The following is a 24,481-nucleotide window of genomic DNA, read 5'->3' on the forward strand; positions in this document are numbered from 1 at the left end:
CTCTGTGTATGAATAGTGATATACAAATAAACTTGCCTTGCCTAAAAACCCAACAATGCAGCAGGTCACCAGACCCACGAACACTGGCTGAATAACAAAAATATGAACGCCACACAAGGGTTAACCTTAAAGCCACGCACAGACACTCTGAGCAGAAATAAATTAAATCTTCTCAGCCTCTCTTTGGAGACAAAATGCCCTTTGCAAAGTTCATTCCAACATCTCAGCCGTGTGATTTGGGTACATCGCATTTGAAGGGAAAAGTGCTTATCCAGAGATTGATTTTAAGGCTTTAAAGTTTTAAAGTCAATACAATTACTAAAATTTTTCATGGAAAGATCACTGGATGTAGAAACAAGGGAGAAGTAAGCAACTGAGTGAGCATGAAAATAAACGGACTGGCAGATATACAGACAAACATAATTATCAGCACAGCATGCCTTACCATCATCCATATCTTCTAAGATGTTGACTTTAGTGGTGGGGTAGTGCATTCCCAGACGCCCCCCAACAGGCATTGACAGAGTGATGTTAAAGCTTTCTTCTCCCTCATACAGAGAGTCGTCAATGATCATCACGCGACACTGCTTCTCCCTCTCACCCTTGTCAAAGCGAAGGATGCTGCTGTGATCCTCTGGACGGGAGATGTAGTCCGAGTAAGACAGGACAGTCGTGGGAATTGTCCCTGAGGCAGACCCTTCAGAGTCAAGAGAGGTGAGGACAGCAACAGGTATGAGGAGTTTAAATAATCAAAATATGTAAAATGCCCCCCCCAAAAAAACATATACACGATACATAATTAAAATAAATCATATAAGACATAAGAAAATATGAGTCCAATGAGCTCTCAATGAAATGCATTTTCCACTTTCAGCTTAATAAAATGAAGACTCATAAAATAGTCATTATAGCTTGTGAAAGTTGACCTTTAATTACAGCAAGCCCATCAGGTCAGTCAGTGTTTCACTTTTAATGTCAGAGCACAATGGGAACAGACCACCCTCTAGGGTCTCGAATTGAATCCTGTGTTGTAGCCGCTTTAGCCTCTCGACATTTAATAGCACCTTCATTAGACTAATGAGTGAATACATTATCGTGTCATGATCTGTTTAAATGTATTCCATGGGATTTGACAGGCTAAAATCTGTACCTACACACACATTACTAGCCAACCAGACGCGAATAAGGAGCTGAAGGTTAACTATGATACTACTGAGCTTATTCTGCTTTTTATTTCTGAAAATGCAAATGGGGTGCTAGCTGCCACTCACTGTGTTTTAAACAGACCTCACTGGCACTGTCAAGCAGGACAGGTAGATAAGGTGCACCCAGCGTTCCACCATACATGTTAATATATTAACATCACAGTTTAATGTTATGTTCAGCAACATTAAATCCTCATATGAACAGAAGAGTAGGCCTTACCAAAAAGAACCAGAGAAAAGACTGAAACATGCTACGGTATCACACTCAAATTGATTGACAGGCCTCTTAAAAGTAAGATTAGTGCTGTCTGCTGTTGTGGTGTGTTCACATCAGTAATGCATGGATTCACAGCAATTGAACTGGATCATGGTTTCAATTATGACTATCTGAGAAACATAAAACTAGGTGTTTCCTTTGATACCTTTTATTATACAGGTGAGAATATGAGTCAAAGGTTATGCAATGAGCCTTAAAATAACAGACTTCTACATTTGATATGTTTATTATGACCCCCAAAACCAGCTGACAGGCCGGCAGGCAGAGTACACCGAAGGCAAACGAGTTAGATGAGGTGAGAAAAGACCAGTGAATACCATGCTGTGTGTAGCAGACCACCATGAGTTCCTGGCTAATGTCGCCACTGCGGTGCACTGGGATGAAAAGCTCCCCAACATCTTCTTCCACTGTGTGGATCTGTTCAGGGAAGAACACAGTCGACTCTGTTTGGAAGAGAAAATAAGTGGGGAAAGTGAGAAGAGGGTAATGATTTGTATAAAAATCCACATTACATTAGGCCATCAAGGGCTGACAGAAACTTTTGTTCTGGCTCTGCATTAGGAAGCCATAGATTTTTTATATTCAGATCTATTGAAGTGGTGGTCCTGCAGTGTGCTTATTCATATTCAAAAATAACTCTCCATCACAGCTTTTGGTTTGATGCAACCAGAGGTGCTCTTCAAAGAGACCCCTCTGGAACTTTTTTTCCTACTGCTTAGTGTGTCGCAGACAATTACTCATGCAAGCCTCTCAGTCCATCCGACAGAGTGAATCAGGTGGGAGATACACACTTCAACTGCACTATACATAGAGGGGTCAGCCAAAAAATCTCTCTCGTTTTCTTTCTTCCTTCCTTTCTTCCTTTCTTCCTTTTATTCTTTCTTCCTTTCTTCCTTTCTTTCTTTCTTCATCTCTGAGAGGAGTGTGTGATTGAGAGAGAGACTTAGAGCCAATGAAAGCATCATCTATCAAAGAAAGGAACTTACTGGCATTATAGAAGCAATAACTGTTGGGGCTGTTTTCCACAGACGCACAGGGACCAATAAAAATACTAACAGATTGGACTGAGCTTCAGCTCGTCCTAGATCTTCTTGTGAGTTTGTTCCCCCTTCATCTGAGTGAGTGAATGAATGAGTGAATGAACGATGGGGACTGCAAGACACTTGTGGCTTGCTTGTGCAACAAAAACTTGCATAAAAAATGACAAGCACTAGAGCATGAAAAAAACGAGGGAGGGGGGCTGATTTGTATGCTTGAGTCAACTCACAGCATAAAAAGACAGCAACAACTGATTCTTGGGATGAAGTCATAAACATAAGACAATTCTATGCACCATAGGGGGTCAAATATTTCTCTTCTCTTACAGTAACTTTCACTAAATTGTTCTCAGTCCTCTCTATCTTCTCCATTCTCCTATATTTCTCCTTTCTGTTGTTGTCCACAATCTGTCACTCCCCAGGGGGGCATAGGGACTCATAGCTGAGGATTAGGGTCTACTGCTTACCTATTTCGCACATAGACACATCCCAGTATACACTGATTTTTTTTTTTTTTTTTTACTTCTTTTTCCACACCCACTGTATAGTGCACACTGGCTTTCTATTCACATTCCACATACCTCTTTGCCCTTCTAGTGCCTCTAAATCCACCCAGGATCTAGAAATGCAAACTTTCAGCCTAATTGGTCAAGTGCAAAACACACCGCTATTGTAAAACATTCATGGGGGCAAAAAAACACATGCTTTTAGAGAGGGTGTTAGCAGAGAGAATAGCTGAACTTGATTGAATTTCTACATTGTTAATTTCATAAATATCTAATAGGTGCAGGGGTATTTTCTTTTCTGCTGTCTCCTTCTTTTTGTGATAGTTGTGCATTATGTAGCTAAAATGTAACAATTGTAACTATGTAACTAAACACAATGCGACACCATGTCACCACGCTGTGCTTTACATTAGTCCAGAGTTTCTACCCTAACTGAGACAAAGCACCTACCACTACCCAAAAATGTGCTTGACTGCAGCTGCTGCTATGGTTTCACGCTAAAGAAAAAAAAATTGCTACAGAGAAAATGATTCTTCATCATTTAGCGAAATGACCTTGATGCAAAATGCAGCAGCTTTACTGATTTAGAACATGCTCACTGTAAAGGAAGCAAGACTGATATCACTGACTGTGGCAAGATGCTGGAACTGCTTGCAGCAAACAGTCAAACAGCAGGGTACCATCTTCAGCTTCAGTCAGCACTATTCATGGATAATATATGAAAGACAGTCATAAAGTTTTGCAGGAGAAAAGCCAGGCTATCACACTCTGTAATTAAACAAAGTTCTGTTCGCTGCAGCCGGGAGAGTGGGTGACCACAGGCGAATGCAGAACAGGACAAGCCTGCTGTAATCAAAGCAGCAACAGGCTGACACAGAAGAGAGCAGGCACTGATACAACTAGAAGAAAAACAAAACAACAGAGAAGAGCTCCAGGCATTAGCACAAACAGAGACTGTCCATGGAGTGAAGACAAACTCAGCTTGTTATGCACTTCTTAATTTTGGAACACTTTTGGTTAAAGATTAGCAATCTGCTCCCCTCATGCAGAGCTGGCTAGCTGACATGGCCTCTAAGGAGAGAATCTCCAGGCTGACCAGAAGAACAAAACAAAGCCCATTTTCATCATTAAAGAAAGAAGTTGGAGTACAGCTAACACCACAGGCATAGCTAAAGCTTCACTGGCCCATTAGACTACAGAGTGGCACGTCTCTGTCACATTAGACAATCCCTGGAGATGACAGAAAACAAACCAGCCCTTAGCCTGCACACACACCATAATTAACCCACAGGGGAGGATAGATTGAAGAGGATGAATGTCAGGGGCAGAGAGGCAGATCAAGACATAGTGAAAGAGAGAAAACAAGAAGACAAATGAGAGAGAGATGAAAGCAGCTGTTGTACGTCCGTATAATGGAAGCATCAGTTTTTCCATCTTTGTTGCACATCTATAATTACCTAAAAGTTGTATTGGTGAGGGAAGTAATGCATACAAAAAACTGAATGTAAAAGCTGCAGAAGAGTAAATCAGGCCTCGATGGAGCAGAGCAGCCAGTTTGTCGCACTACTCAATATTCCATTAACATTTCAATTTGCAGACAAAGACACAAAGAACAAGGGAGGTGAAAATGGCGAAGGGAAAGATTGAAGTTTTATGTGTGTGTGTGTGTGTGTGCATGTGTGCATGCATGCGAGTGTGTGTGTGTGTGTGTGTGTGTGTGTGTGTGTACCTATACCTGTATGGCTATATATTATGAGGATCAGGTTACGTTTTATGCAGTGAGAGTGAGGACTTTGTGACACAAATTTGAATGGCTTTTTGAGGGTTTAGAACTAAACCTAGTTCACATCAGAACTAGGTTCAGATAAGGATCAGGGTAGAGGATGGGGTTAGGCATTTAGTTGTGATGGTTATGTTTATGGTAAGGGCTAGGGAATACATCGTATCATATATGAAAGATCAAATTTGGCCTGTTTGATAATAACAAATAAATACATAACTAAATCTAATTATGCTGCTATGTTGTGTTATTGGGCTTTAGGAAGTAAGCACTGCTCACAGTGAAACTCCAGTGAAACAACAAACATCATAACAAAGCTCTGCTGGCTGTCTTGTCAAAACTGCACTTCTCCTCCTTGCCTGAGGGCAGATTTGACATATCTACCATAGACAGTGTTTATATTGACAATTCCTCAATATGTGTGTGCCACGTTGACTAATGCTTCACACAACAAATGTGATAGGTGGTAAAATGTTTTGCCAGATGAAGAAAGGTAAGGTTTTTCTCAGCTTTGTAATAGAAACACTGGATGTGGAGCTTTGGATTTTGTGTAATGTGCATTATAAATTTCAGAAACTTCACTACGTTTTGCAATCATATTTGTCTTTTCAGGTGGGTAAAGTGATGCCTTTGTTTTCCATGTATTTGAGTTTTTTTTCATTAATTTATATTTTATATTTAATTTCCATTTGTTATAACAGACAGTATATTTACAAAAGAAAATGTAAATTTACAAAATAAATAGAATAAATTCATCTTTATATGAAGGAGCACTTAATAACAATGTGTTTGAATAGTCAAGTCAGTCTCATTTATGAACTCTGTGCAGAAAACACTGGGCACCGTTTTATAGATGACTTTTGATTACATTTAATTGGCTAATCTGCTCTGAAATAATTTGTAGACATAGCTATTGAAATAATTTTTTAATTGATAGAAAGCTCTCTAAAAGTATTCAGCCAAAATGTGCAAAAATAAATAAATAAGTTTCTGCTTTTATAGTTTATTGTTTCTTTGAAGTGGAGACAAAAATACCTCCATCATATTGTCACTATGGGCACGAAAAGTAATCAGTTAGTCAAAGGACTTTCATCAAAATATATGAAAAGACCCAAAAATGTAAGTAATAATTATGCAGATTGAAACAATTCAAAATCATATGTATTACTGCAATACGACTGTGGATGCATTAAAGTGTCACTTTAAAGTAGCACTTGGTGAAGAAGTGCATATTATAATTACTTTATATACTGCTGGTTGGGCAGCATGGTGGCTGAGTGGTTAGCACTGTTGCCTCACAGCAAGAAGGTCGTGGGTTCGCATCCCGGCCTTTCTGTGTGGAGTTTGCATGTTCTCCCTGTGCTTGCGTGGGTTTACTCCGGGTACTCCGGTTTCCTCCCACAGTCCAAAAACATGCATGTCAGGTTGATTGGTGACTCTAAAATTGCCCGTAGGAGTGAGTGTGAGTGTGTGAGGTTGTCTGTCTTTGTGTGTCTATATGTGGCCCTGCGACGGACTGGTGACCTGTCTAGGGTGTACCCCTGCCTTCCACCCGAGAGAGAGCTGGGATAGGCTCCAGCGGATCCCCGTGACCCTGAACAGGAAAAGCGGGTATAGAAGATGGATGGATGGATGGATACTGCTGGTTAACCTAAGCTTCAGTATTACAAAATGTTGATCATTTATATTCATAATTTGTACCATATTACAGTATTTGAGTAACTGTGCTTAGTTATACTCCCTTACTGAATGCAATTACAAAAGAATTTATAATGCTGTCATTTTAGAAGCATCTGCGTGGGTGAGTGAAATCTATAATGTGTGCATGAGTGGTACTGACCATCACCGGGATCCAGGATCTCCACTGTTGCTGTGGTAGGAAACTCCATCACTGCCATCACTGGCTCCAATAGCAAAATCTCAAAGGTCTCTGCCTGTTCATACTTCCCATCAGTCAGGATCTGAATCCGCCACGTGGCTCTGGTCTGTCCTGGGTTGAACTGGACCTGCCTCTGAGACTTACCCTTAAAATCCTCATCCCTCTTTGCACTACCATCCTGGGTGCCAATGCCTAAAACATACAATGACAAATGTAGAATAATAGGAAAAGAAAAGGAGAGCAAGCCAGATGAGTTACAAAACAAAACCAAAAAAAAGAGAGAAATGAAGAAGTGGAGATGAAACAAAGAAAACGAGCATGAAAGGGTGACAGACAGGAGAGAGAAACAGATGAAAAACAGATTAGATATTCACACCCTTTAATGTTGTTCAGATACTGGTGTAAAAATGAGTGTTGCATCTATTTTTCCTCACTGATCACTTACAGAGCCTCAGGAATGTGTGAAATGAATTTGTGACTGAAAATTTAAAAAAAAAATCATATTCATCTTAGCGAGATAGATTAGCTACCATGTCTGTTTGGTATGCATGTGAATGTGTCTGTGTGTCACCTTCTTTTCACTTCAAATGTCTATTATTTCATTTATAATTGGACTTTCATGCGAATGTACTATAGCACAATCTAAGATTCAAGCTAATCGATACGCCTTCTTCAAAGCGGGAGAGGTACTGTAACTGGCACCACAGCGTCTCACATCAAACACACGTCAATGAAACCCAGGTTTCATAAGCTATACAATAATGTATTACATTTGCTGAAATATGGTGTTCATATGCCTTTGTCTGCATTCACAGTGCCTCCCGAGGTAAAGGTGAGCAGATCCATTTCAGGCTGATGCATGTGCCTGTAAATAAAAAGGGGTTGTTTTCTTTTTTTTCAGATACTCTGCACAAACAGAGAAAAAAAGAGGTGACAAACACATGCAGATAAGATTGGACACATTAGATTGTACCCATATAACAGAGCACAATAAAATGCCACCAACCTGCATATTAGTAAAGCTTAAACCCTTGTTTAGTTCTCACCTGAGATTAAACAGAAAATAAAGCTGAAGACATTTTGCAGCACAACCAATTTCTTATTGAAAGAATGTATTATCTGGAATAATAAGCATATGTTTAGTGAATTTCATGGCATTTGACAATGAATTTTGATATTTCTCTTGTGGAGATCTTTGTGGAAAGGTTGCTAGTGGTTACCATGACTAGCAACAGCAAATTTCATGGCTATTTTTGCTGAAGTTGTTTGTCTGGACAGGAGTTGTGACTGAGAAAAAAATACTAATAATAATAATTGAAAACTTCATGCTATGTCACTAGCAGGACAAACATATGCTAATAGTACCTGAGAGATCTAAAGATAAAGATTTCTTTCAGTGCTGATTGACTGGGCAGCTCTTACACAGATCCAAGATTTTAATTCAGTGTGATATGAATATGATTCTTCGAGCATCTACTGGGCTGAGAGGACCCATTGTGACACACTTCATATAAGACTGAAGAAGAGCCTCAATAATTTTGTCTGCCATGGTAATGCTAAAGTAATAATTGATTGTTTTTCTCCATAATGAGAGAGACATGTGCATGTACTATATACTGGTTCTTCCATTTGGGAATTTGTCCACATCCAGTCTGTGCATGGATAATCTCTCTCTGTTCCTTGTGCATGATTTGAATCCCATGCAAGAAAAGCAGAATCTGTGACTAACAATGAACACATCTTATACAGAAAGAGGCAGTTACACAATGCACATATTAAATTGAAAAAAAAAAAAACAGCATTGTTGTAATTAAGTGTTAAACTTTAAAGTAGAGAAGAATAAAAATGTTTCATCATAACAGATGATTTCTATCTATTTAATCTTTGATCCAAATGAAGTAAAACAAACATTCACAAAAACCTGCTGTCAGGGTTGTACTGGGTTCCTTCTCAGCAGGTGGTTTCTCAAGTCTGTGGTGCTTTTCCTCAGTGCTACAGTCCAAGATGTTTGTGTCTCCATATCACACAAACTCACAGATAAAAAAAAAAAAAAAAAAAGTTGCTCACAAACTCTTTATAACTGCAAACATTCTTTCCATTTGTTCTGTACTGCAGTTTACTTTACTATTGAGAGCAAATATTGTAAACTGGCTGGGATTGGCTGAATGTAAAATACGCAATTTGTCATAAAATTTAATGATTGCAGGTACTTTCATGTTCATTATCCCATAAAGGACATTTCACACCAAGGCAGTTGAAGAAAAGAATACATGGCCATAACAGTTTCTATTGTCTTCTGCTGAAATAAAATTAACTCTCCAGCCACCCTGCTTAGCAACAATAATGAGGCTGCAATTCATCCCACAGGAGATGATATATTTTATCCTGGCAAAATTACATCTTGTTAACAATCATCCATTTATATTTCAGAACTGACCAGAAAAGGGCAGTGTAGAAAGGAGGAAAAAAAGAGGTGAGCTTTGACTTATGCAATGAACAAAATAGAATAATTCAATTCCATCTGGTTTCCCCAAAGGGCTCCTCATTTTACTCGCACAGCAAATAAGATAGGAAGAAGAGAGGAGAGTAAAGAAAAGCAAAGGCGTGTATGAGATGAGGGTTTAATGAAGAGGACAGAGCACAAAGATGTGGCAAAACAAAGCTGCAGAGGAACTATCAGAATACATACATATCCAGTACATGCATAGAGAAGAGTTAACATCCAAGTACAGGATGCACATAAAGAAGTAAGGATATGAAGACAGAGCAAGAACAAACAGAGAATAAGCAGTGTTCTGGAGTGTGTCAGAGAAGAGAGAAGGAGGTAGATATAAGATGAATGATAAATGGAGAGTGGGTGGAGGAAGGGCGTAAGACACCCAAGGCTATAAGGGAGCAGGAAGAAGGGAAGTAGTGTCTTTGATGAGAAAAAGCAGGTTAGGTGCAAAAGGACCAAATGCTCTCGAGTGAGTTGAGGTGAAAAGAAAAGAAGGTGAGACAGGCTAAGTGGGTTGACAAGTCAGTGGGACAGGTGTCACAGAAAAAGGATAAAAGTGACAGAATTCAATTAGAAGCACACAGCAGGCGAGGGAGCAGGCACACACGAGCAGAATTAAGCTGAAGGCGGAGGCCTTAGTCATGTTTGGATTTTTTCTTTCATAAAAGGTGAGAAAGTGAGATATGAGCTTGAAAACATCAGTAGACGATCCCAATCTGATCCCAATGTGCTTGTCCAGCCCCCTTCTGCCTGAGCTCTGCTTTGCAGGGGGCATCTTTGAGCCTTGATCTTATCTCAGTGTTTCTCCCTCACTGATCCTCTCTATCTGAACGTCCTGTTGCGATTGGAGCATGTGTAACTGTGCTCCTCCACCACTGCCTGGCACCACACCAGCTTGCACATCAGCAAACCCTTGCAACAGCTGAAAGCTTCTGACAACACCACCGGGTGTCTTTCTTCCTGTTTCTCCATCTCTGACACACTCCCTGTCTAATCCCAAGTAATCTATATATCTATCGACCCATCTGCAGGTGCACTATACACTTTTGCTAGAAAGTCCTATGTGCTATTTCATTTTTTTCCATGCTTATCTTGTTTTTCCTTCCTTTTTGTATATACAAACTTTTTTCTGTCATCATTTATCCATGTACATGTGCATGTGCATGTGCATGTGCATGCCACACAGAGAGACAATTTTGTAATTGTATTGGTTCAAATTCAGCATGTTGAATTTGAAATGAAGTGAGCATTGCCTATATCCATTGCAATAAGCCTGAGGTTTAGGAGCTGATTTTGAGGGTGTTTTGGCTAGATGCTGTAGGACACATGGCCCTTTTATAGCTGATACAATTAGTCAAGCAATAGAAAATGATTCAGCAACAATTTCAACATTTCATTAAATCAATTTTTAATCTAAAATGCCACACAGTCGCTTGGTCCAGTTTTAGAAATGTTAGGATTTATTTCTCAGTTTTATGGCATTGTGACATTTATGTGGCCCGACCACAGGCAGGAAGATAATGCCCAACCTCTGGAATCTTAAATCTACATCCTCAGAAATGGTTGGACAACAAACACAGAGGCACCAACACTGTGGCAGCATCACATTAGACTGCATTACGGTGTATGGTGTTCCTGCTATTTTGTCCTTCTTGAGTATGAGGTCGCCACTGTATTATCGGTTCATTGGCTCCATTCTTCTGTTCACCAGCCCAGCAAATTGAAATCTATGAAAGCTATTAAACTTTATCAGTTTTTGTTTTTCATTCCGTGTTACTCTAAACTGGACCATATTTCATCATCATTGCCAGAGCCGATCAACAGTGGGCATTTAGGCACACAAATACTTTGATAGATGCAAGCATGCATTCATGTAATACTTGGCTTATGAGACATTACACTGTTGTCGGAGTGATTTAAGTTTAGTTCTATGTAGTAAAAGGTTTTTTTTTTTCATAAGGTTACAAATAATTATCCCTTCTCTTTAATCTTCTAATCTGTTAGTACATCTTTTACACTGATATTCTTTAGCAGCATGCTGACATGTCACGTAATTCATTCATTCAAAAAGTGGGCTTGAACATGAATGAACATGTATCTGCATGTGTGTGTGTGTATGTAGTTAGAGATAACCAGGCGTTCACATTGCAGCTGTGCCCAAGAGATACACTCAAAACCTTACAGAGAGCAGTCACACACGCACACACAAGCACACACACAGGTAGATTACAGCTTACATGAACAGCTTCACTGTGACGCTAACACCTGACCAAACTATTAACATGATCTGGATGAAGAAGCAGCTATAGGACAGAGTAGAAGCTCCCCTACAGCTGCTTCTTCATCCAGAGCGAAGCATGATGAAGTTGAGGTTAAGAGGAGCATTCAGGGATGGCATCATCATCCTTTTAACCCTGTTACCTGCGCAAACACTCAGATGTAAGCACGAAGACATGCTGCGCTATCATCTTCAAGACCAAATCATCCACCAAATCCATCTGCTGTTAAAAAAGCTTATTAAAACTCTGGCACTGATGATTGTTCAGCTGTCTAAATTTGAGATTTGAAGATCACAAAGCCAGCACTGTTTTCTCAGCCCACTCTTTGCATACTGTTGAATGTTACATCTGGCATGACGCTTTATTGTTGGGTTTGCTGATGATTCACTTATTGTCAGTCTTCTAGAAAGCAGCGAAGATGGCACTGTTGATTGCAGTGACGAGACATTTCACAGCTTAATATGGATAAAATGTTAAAAGTATCCATAAATATGCTCCCCGAGGCAGGTGGGCAACTACATAAGAGTGACAATAACATACATTTTAAGAGAAAAACAGGTCTAAATTGAACCTAAATGTAGCAGCACTTAAATTGTGAGAATGCTGCTCTGTATACTTTGTGTGATCTTAATGTCAGCTCAGTCTCTTTCCTGATCTTTCTTTCATGTTGCTGTTTAAGGTTATTGGAACATAATGTCCACCTCCTCTGCAAGAACTACATGAATGAAAGTAATGTATCCAACCTTTTTCAAGCCTCTGTGAATCTGACCAAATACCCTTGCGATATCAAACTGTTATTGGGAATATACCTGACAAAAAACATTCAATGAAAAGGAAAAATAAAAAAAGAAAGAAGGAGAAACTGCACTAAAAGGATGAATTAAGCTGAAGTGAACAGTGCTGCAGACCAGATGAGCCACTGGTCAATGCAACATGTTTGAAGCTGACCAGGCCAAGACACTGTCTTTACAGCAAGCTAACCCCAAAAAATCTTTTTATAAACTAAATGGCTCATGGTTGAACAAAATTTCTGTGGCTAGAGGATATATTTTGTTTTTGTGTGTGCTGAAAAGAAATTATGCAATTGCTTCTCCAGCATTTCAGGTGAATGGGCTACACAAACACTGATAAAGGTATGGGTGTTCTTAGTAAAATAATGCTCCATTCTTTCTCAGAAGTGCTGAAATTAAAGGCTCTTTCATCGTGCATTCTTGCATGTGTTCAGTTTAACACAGAGTAAAACAAAGACGCCTGAACAAAATAACTGGAAACCCTTAGAAGCAGTGATAAGAGGATTGTAGTGATATTTCAAGCAAACAATTGTCTATGTTCTCTGTGTTTAGCCTCATAGGTGTCCTCAATCTCATAATCAGTCATTCAACCTATTTAAATGGAGAAAAGTCCCCATTGTGCGGTTTGGCATTGTGTGCACCACACTGACAATGCGCAAAGAGAAAGGAAAAAAGAGAGATAAGAAAGGAAACAATGGCCAAGTATGGTCAAGGGAAAGGCTACAAGGCCCTCGCCAAACAGCTGAATGTTATTAAGACGTTTAAGGTCAATGGGACCATAGACAACCACCCTGGCTATGGCCGCAAAGGGAAATTGACCCAAGTCTGAACAGAAGAATAGTTTGAATGGTGAAAAAAAAGAACCAAAGAAAACAGATATGAAAAACAAGCAAGATATGAGTCAAGGCACAGCATTGTTATTCCCAAACACTGCTGTCTGAATGAAAATGAAAGAATATTCAGGAACTTTTAAAAGAGACACATAAAAAGACCCGAGTTTACTAAAATGCACATTGAGAAGCCACAGTGTTTCTGGGAAAATGACTTTTGGACACATGAAACAAAATGAGAGCTTTTAGTAAGCTACAAAAGTGAAAAAAAAAAAAGCTTTCAAAGAAGTTTCAACATATTCCAAAGAAAATGGTGCTTTTTCATTTTTAGGTGGAAGGGCACCAGCACTTTTAGTCACATCTCTACATAAAACTCTGCAGCGAAGAAAATGACAAAATTATGCACCACATTTCTTCAAACAAGCAAGAAATCAGAAAAAACAAGGTTCAAGTTCTGTGTTATTTTCTAAATATCAAATAACAGTATTTTCTGTGCAGGTTTTATTTTCTGGTTGTTACACACAGAAAGAGGGACACAGTGCTATAAAAACCTGATCTTAACGATAATGAGATTTTAAATGAATGTTTGCCCTTTTTGTTGAGCTTGTTATTGTGCTAACACCTGCAAATTAGTGTAAAATGTAAAAAACAGCTGAGGCTGATGGGAACGTCATTAGTTTTCCAAGTATATGGTCCAAATAAATCTCCTTGGATTAGAACGGTGGAGAGACAGAAGACAAACAGACTCACCAATGAAAGATGTCTCGCCCAAGTAGCCTCTCCGTCTGAGCACCACCTCCAGGAACTTGTCGTCCTCGTCCACCACATAGTACTCTTTCTCCAGAGAGATCCAGGCCCAGTCCAAACGGAACTGCTGTCCTTTGAGCTTGTTCCCACCTGGACAACATACATAAAAACATAAAGTCATCCTGTTATTTCAGACTGTAAACATGTTTTTTCCATTTAAAAATCTCATTAGTTGTTTAGTATTCATCTATCAAAACTGCAGATTTTTTTTTCTTTTTAACTGTGCACATGCTATCTAATATCTAAGGCCTATATGTGCTGTGGTGAATCTTTACCTATTCATTTCTCTGCAAAAAACAGAAACTGTAAGTGGAACTGTGACCCCAGGGGGGCAATTACTGTAAAACTGTAATGAAGAAAAAGTGCTTTAATTATTTTCAATGTGCGGTCCAAATGTTCACAACACGTGTGCTGCAGAATATTTACTGATACATAAAAGAAGAAGTCAAGCAATCCTATACCTTCCCATATGTAACAGTGAGTGTTTTCTAGTCTTCTACAATTAAATTCAAATTCTCTTTGGTCTAACTGCATTTTCTTTCCTTCTCTCTTCTGCAAAAATAGGACATCGCCCTGAGAACATGAGTACAGCAGCTAATTACTGTCATTAAGCAAGATTTGCAGAATAAATGGTTTTGTTGGTGTTAGGTTAATACTCAAACTGCTTAATAGCTGCTACTTCAACAAGTGGACAGAAAGGACACTGCCTTGTTTGCCCAGCTACTGCTGAGGAAAAAGGACAGAATTCTGTAATAATGAATGGAAATAATAAGAAAACATTGTAAAACTGGGATAAAAAAAGGAAGTTTCCCTTTTCTGCTTTTGTGTAGTGATGAACAATGTCTAACAATGCATGGCATTCCTGTGAGTGTTAAACTAAATGAATGAGTGTGTGTGTTTTACTGGCAGAGGGAAATGCAGAGGTGGAGGACTGTTTGTGCAAACGTTATGCATAGGCTGTCAGAAAGAAAATCTCATTTAGTTCCATTGAGGACAATTTCAAAGCTGTTTCTTCTTTCAAGTCGTTTATGCCTCTTAAAGGCTAAAGCAGTATGGCTGTTAAAGAGCACACAAAGCATGGCACTTCAGCTCCATTACGACAGAGGTCATAAATGGCAGCAATGCAGCATCAGTATTTAAGCTCCTTGTGCAAAAAACAGGGTGCTATCCTGTGAGTAATCCTGTAATTCTGTATCCTGATCAATAAAAACATAAATATTATCATAGAGAGTGGAGATGATACTGTATGTCTCTGCATCTAGAGGTCCAGCCCTGTTAGAATAAAGCTCTACCGCAGTATGCTGACATGGTTGCTAAAATGATGCATAGGTTAAAAGTTCAGGGCTTTCCAGCTTGGCACCCATAGCTTCAACGTGCCGAGGTGAGAAAACAGCTTTTGCAATCAAAGCTCATGTATCCTCCAAAAACCCTGTAGGCCAAATTCAGGCATTCCTTAGCAGGTGCAAATACAAAATTGCACACATACACCCAAACAAACACACATAACTCCTCTATTCTAACTTAGTTGCAACCTTGACTTTCATCCCACCTTCCTACTAGTAAATGCAGTATAGGTTGCCTGAAGTCGTAGTGCCTGTGTGTTTGTGTGACAGAATAATGCATTTTTTCCTTGTGCCTGTGTGTTTGTGTGTGCATGTTGTGTTTACCACTTCTTCTGTGTGACCTCCCACTGGAAGTGAAGAGCTGTGCACAGTCAATAGGGATCTGAGTGAGTGGGCTTCAGACTGTCCCATTCCTCTAGACTTTTGGAAGGATGAAAGACCTCTCACTTGTGCTGACCATACAAAAAAGCAGCTTTGAAATCATCCTCAATAGGGCTAAAATCACATTACACCTTTTCAAAGACTTTTCCCCCCTAAAAACTCTCAACAAGTTTTTTTTAAAACCAATTAAGGATCATAGTTTCTGTACAGCAGATTTTAAAGTCAAGCCACTGTCAGAAATTTGTAGAAAAAAAACTTTGATGCTACAGTTTTGATGTTGCCTTGTGATCTCGGAACAACTTTAAGGAATAATCGCTAATCAAATGGTGTCTAATCTACTTTATAATTACACAGGGTTAAAATTTTAAAGGCATCTAAATCCAATTCACAATGAAACATGCCGTTGTTGACTTATGCTCCTACTAAGACTGTGAGTGAAAGTTTCTTACATCTGCTGATTTTCACCATTCCTTCATACTGTTTAGGAGGTGCAAGCTCCAATTTCATGGTAACCCACACCTCTTCCCAGAGATTCATAGACTTCTGACCCATAAAGGAAGCCTGGCATGAAGGTACAATCATTCAAACACACATCAAAACATGTGCTGCTGTCCTTCACACAGACCTGAGTATCTGCTCTGTTTCCTAATATGCTGCAAGGCACAAGCCTAGATTCATGCTTAGGGAAAGAATTGAGTCTTTCAAATAAAACTACATTTTGTATAAAGTCAAAGGACATTAGTGTCAATGTAAAAACAGGAGCTAAAAAGCAATTTTTGATTTGGTAAAAAAGAAATTGTTATAAAATTCTTTGACTTGTGTCAGATTCATGATTTGAATCCACAGAAGCCTTGCACATTCTGAGTCAGCATGAAAAGAAATTGAAGTATAGAGAAAAAGAAACATTAAAATACACGTGAACATCATCTATACTGGCTACTGAAACTAATGTTTTCACATTCAAATCCCAAAGCAAACTGTCTCTTGAATGCTATTCATACCGTGCAAGCAGCCAAGCAAATACCACTTCAAGCTTTTCTTACCATGAGCCCATAACAACTGTCATTACACCAACCAACCAATTAACGATTACAGCCACTTTACTGCCATTTGTAGCTTTGCTGTGATTATAGTCTACTAGGTGACTAAGTGAAGAGTGACCACTCAGTGTTTTACATTGTATATATGATCTATTTCATGCTCTCTGCTGAATGTTACATGTCACTCAGGGACTCAGTTAAGTTCCTTTTTATTTATTGTGAAACCTAACAGAGACCAATCTGTGATCTCAAAATTGCCACATTAAATCTTCGAGTCACACTGCCTGAAAATTCAAACCCTTCTCCAACATCAACAACAATAACTCACATTTATGTGTATTATACACACATACAAAGTGGAACTATCATTCACATTTTCAGGGAATGTGTGAAGCATATATGTGTGTGTGTGTGTGTGTGTGTGTGTGTAAGAGTGTGTGTGGTAGTGAAGTGTGGATCGCAGGGCTATCTTCCATGAAGTCACCTATCTTTTTCGGCCTCTTTGTGTTTTGATAACTGAGACTATTGAGGCATGTGCTACAACAGCCATCGCTGCATGTTAAAATGATGTTTAGCTGAGATACATCACTACCTGATAGCTCAACATGGATTTAAATTCAAAACAATGTGCCAGATTAAGCTTTTAGCGTCACTCTTCAAAATCAGGGCTGTCTTGCCTTGAGTTTCAGCTTTGTGTCTACGTGTATGCATGCCAAAGACTTCACACCCCAAATCAAAGGAAATTTTTCACAGTAAGGAGAAGCTGTCTGGTGCTCAGTATATCTATTCTGCTGCTGGCGGTGTGGCCCTTCCCTCACTGTTACATCTCCATCTGTCTCCTGTATTCCTTTGTATGTGAGTCCCCAACTCCCAGTGCAACTGGCAACCAAACAGCTACATGCAACCAACAAACTCAATCATTTCTTTTACCAAGGAAAACTTTCGAGTAACATTGGAGCAGGACATATTTGCTCAATCTGCTATTTATTCAGTTGGCAAAATATTCCTTTTACAATGCATGCAGCACATGAAGCACTGTAACAGTCCTTGTGCTAAAATAGACCACTAGCATTATTTCAGTAGTAATAAGAGCCCACACACTATCTATCTGGCAGGAGTACCACTCTACATAAATTTTGATTGGTGACAAAATAAAAATGTCTCACTCCCCCTCAGGATGTTTCAATTTGACAGATATGTGGCTGTGATGACATTGGTAGGCTTAGCATATGTGCAACTGGTGGCACATCACATCATCACAGATCAGACTAAAAGCTAGTCGTGTTTCAGGTCTTTTATCAGCACCATAATCCAGTGCCTGTGAGCCCTATATATGTGCATCCTACTGCCAACCCAGCCCACTCTATTTACACTTCGCCTCAGGCAGTGGATATCTCCTGAACTGTCGTGAGATATCAATAAGCTGACCAGGAATTCATGGCCATGGGTAAACACAAATATTTAAAATAAACTCAAAGGCAAACTGAAGACAGTGTGTGCCAGGTTTTCGTTGATGTTATTTACCATCTATTTACCATATACCTTCTTTGTGTATATTTGACAGTGTGGACTCCCACATTACATGTGTGTAGATAATTAATTCATTTCTACTGGATACTGAGAGTGATCAGTCGCTTCATAGCAACTCAAACCAAACTGGATGCAAGAAAGAATCTGATGCTGCTGTCTCTTCATTACTTATTATAAGGACATAATTATCGCTCAAACTGGGGTCAACTCCACCTCCTAGTAGGCTCAGAAGGATCAATAGGTCATCATCGTGCCACAGATCTTTGTAGTCGTGGTTACATACAGAGCATACCAGCACTAATTTACTTGGTTAGGTTTAGGAAAATATCGTGACTTGGGTTAAAATACCTACTTCTGTAATGTTACAAGGCCTCCTGCATTGTCTTTCCAATAATCTACTGTACATGTGGTTAAAATTACAACGTTCCACACTGGACTTTAACATCAGCCTCCTGTGTGAAAGTTTGAACCCATTCGTTCACCCTAACATTCTCCTAGTATGGATTTGGCTGCAATATACTTAACAACAGCACTAGAGGTCTCCTAATTAAAAAATCTGTCAATGAAATGCACCTACTGAGCCTACTAGTAGTTGGAGTAGAGCTCTACTGGGCCATATGTGCTGACCCGATGACAAATGATAAGGGGCCACTGAATGGTGTGACAACTTCCAATTCGCCTGGCGTGCTAATATATGTGTGCCTGTGGGCAACAAAGGAAGTGAAGTGCACATACTAGCTTATCCTCCCACCCTAAAGAGATAAAAGTTGAGTGTGGCAGAAAAATGCATTTTTTACTTTCTACATTCAACAGCTAACAGGCATGACTGTGTTGCAGAAACACCTTAAGCGGCCTTGCATATGAAACCAAAGGAAACTGACATCTGGGGCAGAGAATCGTCACTCCTTTGATGTTCTTGTTCTACATTTAATAACACGGAGGTTTTTCATTGATGTCTACAAAGAAAGCCATATATGTCCCTGGGCGATGCTTAAAGGGGCAGGGCCAGAGGACAAGGAAATGGAGGCTTCCTTGAGGTGTATGTCTGTGTGAGCTGTTGTACAGTTGTGCGTGTGTATATACGTACATCCATATCCGTGAGCACCTGCATGCCTATCTGCATTTTAGCTGTTATCACATCAGTGACATCAATGTTTCATCAGTGATAACAGCTAAAAACAACACCTAAAAGCATTTGTTCTACTGCAGATTTTTTTTTTTTTTGTGCTCATTGGAGAGCCATAACTCCAGCATGCCTGTCACTCGAGCTCCAGCACAAGTCTCCCCATACCACATGCCAATATAATATTTAACAGAGGGATGGGTTTAATGTATTTCAGGGTGGTTACTGGCACTCCTGAGAGGAAACTGTGGCTGAACACGGTGATTATAATGCAGCTACTTAAATCTCTGGTTTCTCCTTGCCACACTATCTCTGCAGTGTCACTTCACATTTTAATGCTTATATGATTTAAGTACAAATTAAAGGTCCATTAAGATTCATTAAAAATGAAATAGAAGGAAACAGACATGGTAATGATGGTACATGCAATGACATTAAAACTGAGAATGGGATTTTATGTGAGCTGGGAGTGTCACTTTCTGTTTTGTTTTGTATAGAGAAAATCATACGCCATATAAGATGGAGGAAGGACAGGGTGAAAATTAGATGAAGAAAACTAACTGCTCAGATTTTAAAAAAAAAAAAGCTTTAAAAAAAAGCTAAAGTAACTGGAAAAAAAGTGTAAAAAAAATCCAACACTAATTTACAGCAATGCATTCATGTGTCAAATATGTAAATATGTAAATTACAAAATAAATATAAAAAATATCCATCTATTTATTTATTCTTGGGATTAAAGAATGTTTGGTCATGTTTGTGCCATGGATTGGTTGTCGAGCATAAAAAAATACAGAATCAAAGATGATTAACATTATGAAAAAAAAACCCTCGACATCTCTCACACTCTTATCTCAATGGTCTAATGAGATGCAGATCATCTCGAGTGACATTCACAACTGCAGAATGTGCTGTAATCCTACAACAGAGAGTTCCATCAGCACCAGTGCTGGCAGACAAACACGGCAGGCGAGGGCAGACAGCAGGAAAAGACAGTGAGGGTGTGACTGTGAAACCAAATCCTGATGCCTGAGACTGAGTCGACACTCGGCACAATAACGCTGAGATTAAACGCAATGAGACAGTAGGGCAAAACATTGAGACTGTACCTCAAGAGGAATAGAGGACATTGATAGGCAGCGAGATAGATAAAAATAACAATAAAGAACAAAATATATAATGAATACAGTTACTGAGAGGGGTAAAAGAATGGAAAATGAGTAAAACACATCCAACAAGATCTGAGACTGACAGAGAGAAAAGGGAGAGATGAAGAGGATAAAGATAAGAGAGCTGGGCCCTGGGAGAAGTGAGTGACAGTAAATTCCTGAATGCAGACAGATAAAGAGAATCCTCTCCTAAAGCCAGTGGACGTGTTGGTGTGTGTGTCAGTCTGTGCTGCATGCTGATGTATTACTTTGCAATTCTTCCCTGATTAGTAAACTTTTCAGGATAACAAAAAAATGTCACTGCATTAACCTACTGAATGTGTGGCCATGGTCACAGCCTCTGAAGTAAGATATATTTATGAGGTATATTTTAACAGTGCACTCGGAAAAGCAATAGCGTGTGTTTCAACTTCTGAAGCGAATTAAAGAAAGCTTCTGTAATTCTAGCAATTCTAGGATGTTGAGGAATGTTAAACTGGATTATCCCATTTACATTCACTGTGTTCACAGATGACATCAAATCCCTTAGCCAATATATAATCAGATTCTGAGTTATTGGAGTTGAAAGGTTTAAATGTTATTAGAGAAGTTCAAAGTTGAACTTCAATAAGCTGACCATCTAATTTATTTCAGGGACCTTTTCCTGTCATATACTATTAGACAGAAAGTATACATGTACATAAATAGCTGCTTATCCTGTGCATGTCGTTCAACCAAGGAGATAGCAACCTGAGTAGGTCAGTGATAAAAACACCATATGAAATAAGAAGAAAAAGAACTAGTTCCTTTGCAGTATATCTGTGGTGATAATTAGTTTAGTGTCAAACTAATTTGTATTTTGTCAGTTTTAGACAGGTTTGAGAACAAAAAGTGTATCAAATGCGTATTGTGTGCAATTAAACATGGATTATAAAGATATATAAAAATTGCAGAGAGTCTTTTAAGAACATATAATCTGTTGCAATTATAGATAAGGCAGTGGTATGGCAGGGCAAATGACAGGCAGGGAGGGGTGAGGATGGGATAAAGGGAACTTATTGTAACAATCAATCTAGTCTGCAGTGAAAAGACAGGAGGAGTAAGAACATGCTAGTCATATTCGGCAGGTATGTCTCTCTCAGCAAAGACCTTTCTTTGTGAAAATGTATGAAAAATCTTTTGCATTGTAACTACATGCACAAAACAAATCAGTAAAATCATCTATATTTTACAGCTGAGAGATATTTGTGCTACTACCCAACGGAGGTGAATGGAATTTGGTTTGAGTTTTAAAAATTCAACAGCATCATCTCTTTCCAGATACAATGTACCAGTTACTCTAAATAATCCAAAGAGTTCACTGTCAACAGTGTTTATTTTATAGTTGACTTTGTTTCATTCAATAAAAGTTAACAACAGCAAGGTCTGTGGGTTACCCAAGGTAACTATAACATTTCTTATGGACAGATATACGCTGCTGAAGTTTTTATTGCTGTGAGCACCACAAATGAAATATTTTTCACCTATATTGTATAATATCAGTGACAGAGATCTGGGTAAATAAAATGCCACTACAGTTAGTGAGAAAATGGGATTTTTGAAATATGCATGAATTAACTTTTTTGTCTGTTATAGTTTTTCAAGCAAAACGCCAACCCTCTAGTGCCAGATGCTCCAATTTGAGGATTTCCAGATTTGTTTATGTGTACAGAGAATTGCTTTGGGTTTTAAGACATTAATGACATTTTTAATACCAAACACAGCCAAAGACCTTCAGCCAAAGAGAAGCCTGGGAAAAACGCAGTGTTCCAGCCCATTATAGCTAACTATAGTGATCGCAGCTGGTTTTAACCTTTGACAGAAGGTGCTTCCTGCTACTCTTCCCCTGTAGATGAGCCTGTAATAGGGTCATATAATTACCACTGGTTGCCTCAGAGTTCTGCCCTGCTCAGACACCCAGGGCTCTTATTAACCACAATCCTGCCTGGGTTCTTAAATATCAAACACCTCTTTGTGCTGGAGGCCAGACCGCCCCTACGGCTACCCCCTCGTGATCTGCTGTGCACGCATGTGTGGGAATATTTGCATATTTACATGATTGTGTACCAGTGCATATGCTGCTTAGTGATTTAACTCATCTTAATAAAAAATGCATACATACTATACACTGGCTTCAGATTGTTTTCTGATCCCCATTATTTATTTTGCATTATATCCATATATAAGAAGATACTGAGAAGGTCATTGTACTTTGTACCTAGTGCTATTCACTGTAGTAAAACCCTCAAACTCCCAGGCCTCTGGTAGAGGACCCAAGATTGAGAAAGACACACACACACCACCCATAGGGGTGAGAAGGGAATTATATATATATATATATATATAGTAAGACTAACTCTCTATGAGATCCAGTAAACTTATGTATTGATAATATAAACTCATGTACTTCAAGTAGAGAGTTCCTTTTAAAAGCTCCAGGCATTTTATTTAAACCAGAATCTTGCTAAGAGCAGAGAGGAAAAAAATCAATCAATCAATTAGTCAGTGTTTCTCCTTTTATGTTCATAAAGAAGCTGTTATTCCTCTACACACCAGCACTTTCTTCTAAGTGACTTAGCACGACAGTGTGAAAAGTACTGAAATACACATCTGGGCCTAAATCACATAACTGTAAGTTCATGTTTTTTAGAGTAAAGTATGTAATACATATTTTCTTTGTAATTTAATGAGCATATGCAATTTCTAAATGGTGGTTAAGATATAGAGCAAATTTAACTGACGGAGAGAATCACCATCTAAATAGGTTTGTTATTCCTCATTCTAACTGGAGCACATCCAGCCCCGATGATGTACAGGATAACCTTGAAAAGTAACCCATAATCTTCACATATATAATACATAGTCCTACAGTGTTGCGGTTCAATAAAAAACATTGGGTTATTTAGAGTAGTTCCTCTGCCAACTCCATTAAATTCAAATACCTGTCGATGAGGGCTTACAAGACTCTACTTCCATTGATCTGCATGTGCTTGGTCTTTAATACAGTGCAATTATATGCGATCATACATGAGCAAAATTAATAGTCTGTTGCGACAATTAAAATTGTCAAATTTTATTATAAAATGTGTGCACATTTTCTTTTTAATGTAAATTAAATAAATAATGTAAAGTGAAACTACATATTCTGCTGATTTAGCAATTCTTACACAAAAAAGCTTGTGTACATTGCAAATAATCTTATTTTTCATGTCCAGTCAGTTAGTTCTAAAATAAGAAATGAAAAAAAAAAAAAAACAATAACTCCTAAACTCATAAAACTGGTATCAGAATTTTTGCATTTAAATTTGAACTGAACCCACAGTGTAAAGGTTTTATGAAAAGATTTATAATCGCTGCTTGGTGTCTAAAAAATAAAACCTACATGTTTGTGTGGCTTTTCATGTTCTTCCATATGTTTCTTTGTTTAATGACTTATTGCGATTTTTTTTTAGGCTTTTCATAAATAGTAAGCATTGTTTTAATTGGTTGTGGTGGCTCTCAAGGACAGAATCCATAAGAAAGCAAAAAAAAAAAATAAGAAGAAGAAGAAGAAGAAGATCGACACTGGAAACAAGCCAAGCCTTTTGTGTATGTTTTGGTTTGTGCAACATGTCCCACCTCAGGGACATTTCCTGTAACTCTTGTGCCATGCGTACGCAAATAATTTTCTCTGTTTGAATTTGATTGCTGCCTCCTTAAATGCCTTGAAATGCTGTTACTTCATTAATGTATGAATCATTTCATTAATGATCATGCCTGTTCATTATTGCAACATTTAGTTTTTTTTCTAAGCTTGCTCAGCTTGAACGAGTGCAACCACCTCTGGAGCGCTCCTTCATTTCCTGCACGAGACTCCCAGTCACTAATAGTTTAATTAGCTGCTGCCTGTGTAAATGGAAGCTAATTGTACTCACACTGCAAGCACACGTAGAGCGATATGTAGAGAATTTAAAGCGGCTATTTCACTTGCACAAATCAGGCCATGAATGACA

General features: G+C 38.7%; 1 protein-coding gene across 2 annotated transcripts in view; it reads right to left on the reverse strand.

Moving 5' to 3' along the window:
* Positions 1-24,481, reverse strand: part of frem2a (FRAS1 related extracellular matrix 2a) — a 49,342-nt gene that overhangs the window by 15,992 nt on the left and 8,869 nt on the right. For both annotated transcript variants that reach the window (XM_026328598.1, XM_026328597.1), the window contains exons 3-6: positions 13,832-13,978; positions 6,646-6,876; positions 1,800-1,925; positions 446-697 (exon numbers count right to left, since the gene is read on the reverse strand). In XM_026328598.1, coding sequence (XP_026184383.1) covers positions 446-697; positions 1,800-1,925; positions 6,646-6,876; positions 13,832-13,978 — 756 coding nt within the window. The remainder of the gene's footprint in view (positions 1-445; positions 698-1,799; positions 1,926-6,645; positions 6,877-13,831; positions 13,979-24,481) is intronic.

Source organism: Mastacembelus armatus, chromosome 14 (genome assembly GCF_900324485.2).
Source record: "Mastacembelus armatus chromosome 14, fMasArm1.2, whole genome shotgun sequence".
NCBI lineage: Eukaryota > Metazoa > Chordata > Actinopteri > Synbranchiformes > Mastacembelidae > Mastacembelus > Mastacembelus armatus.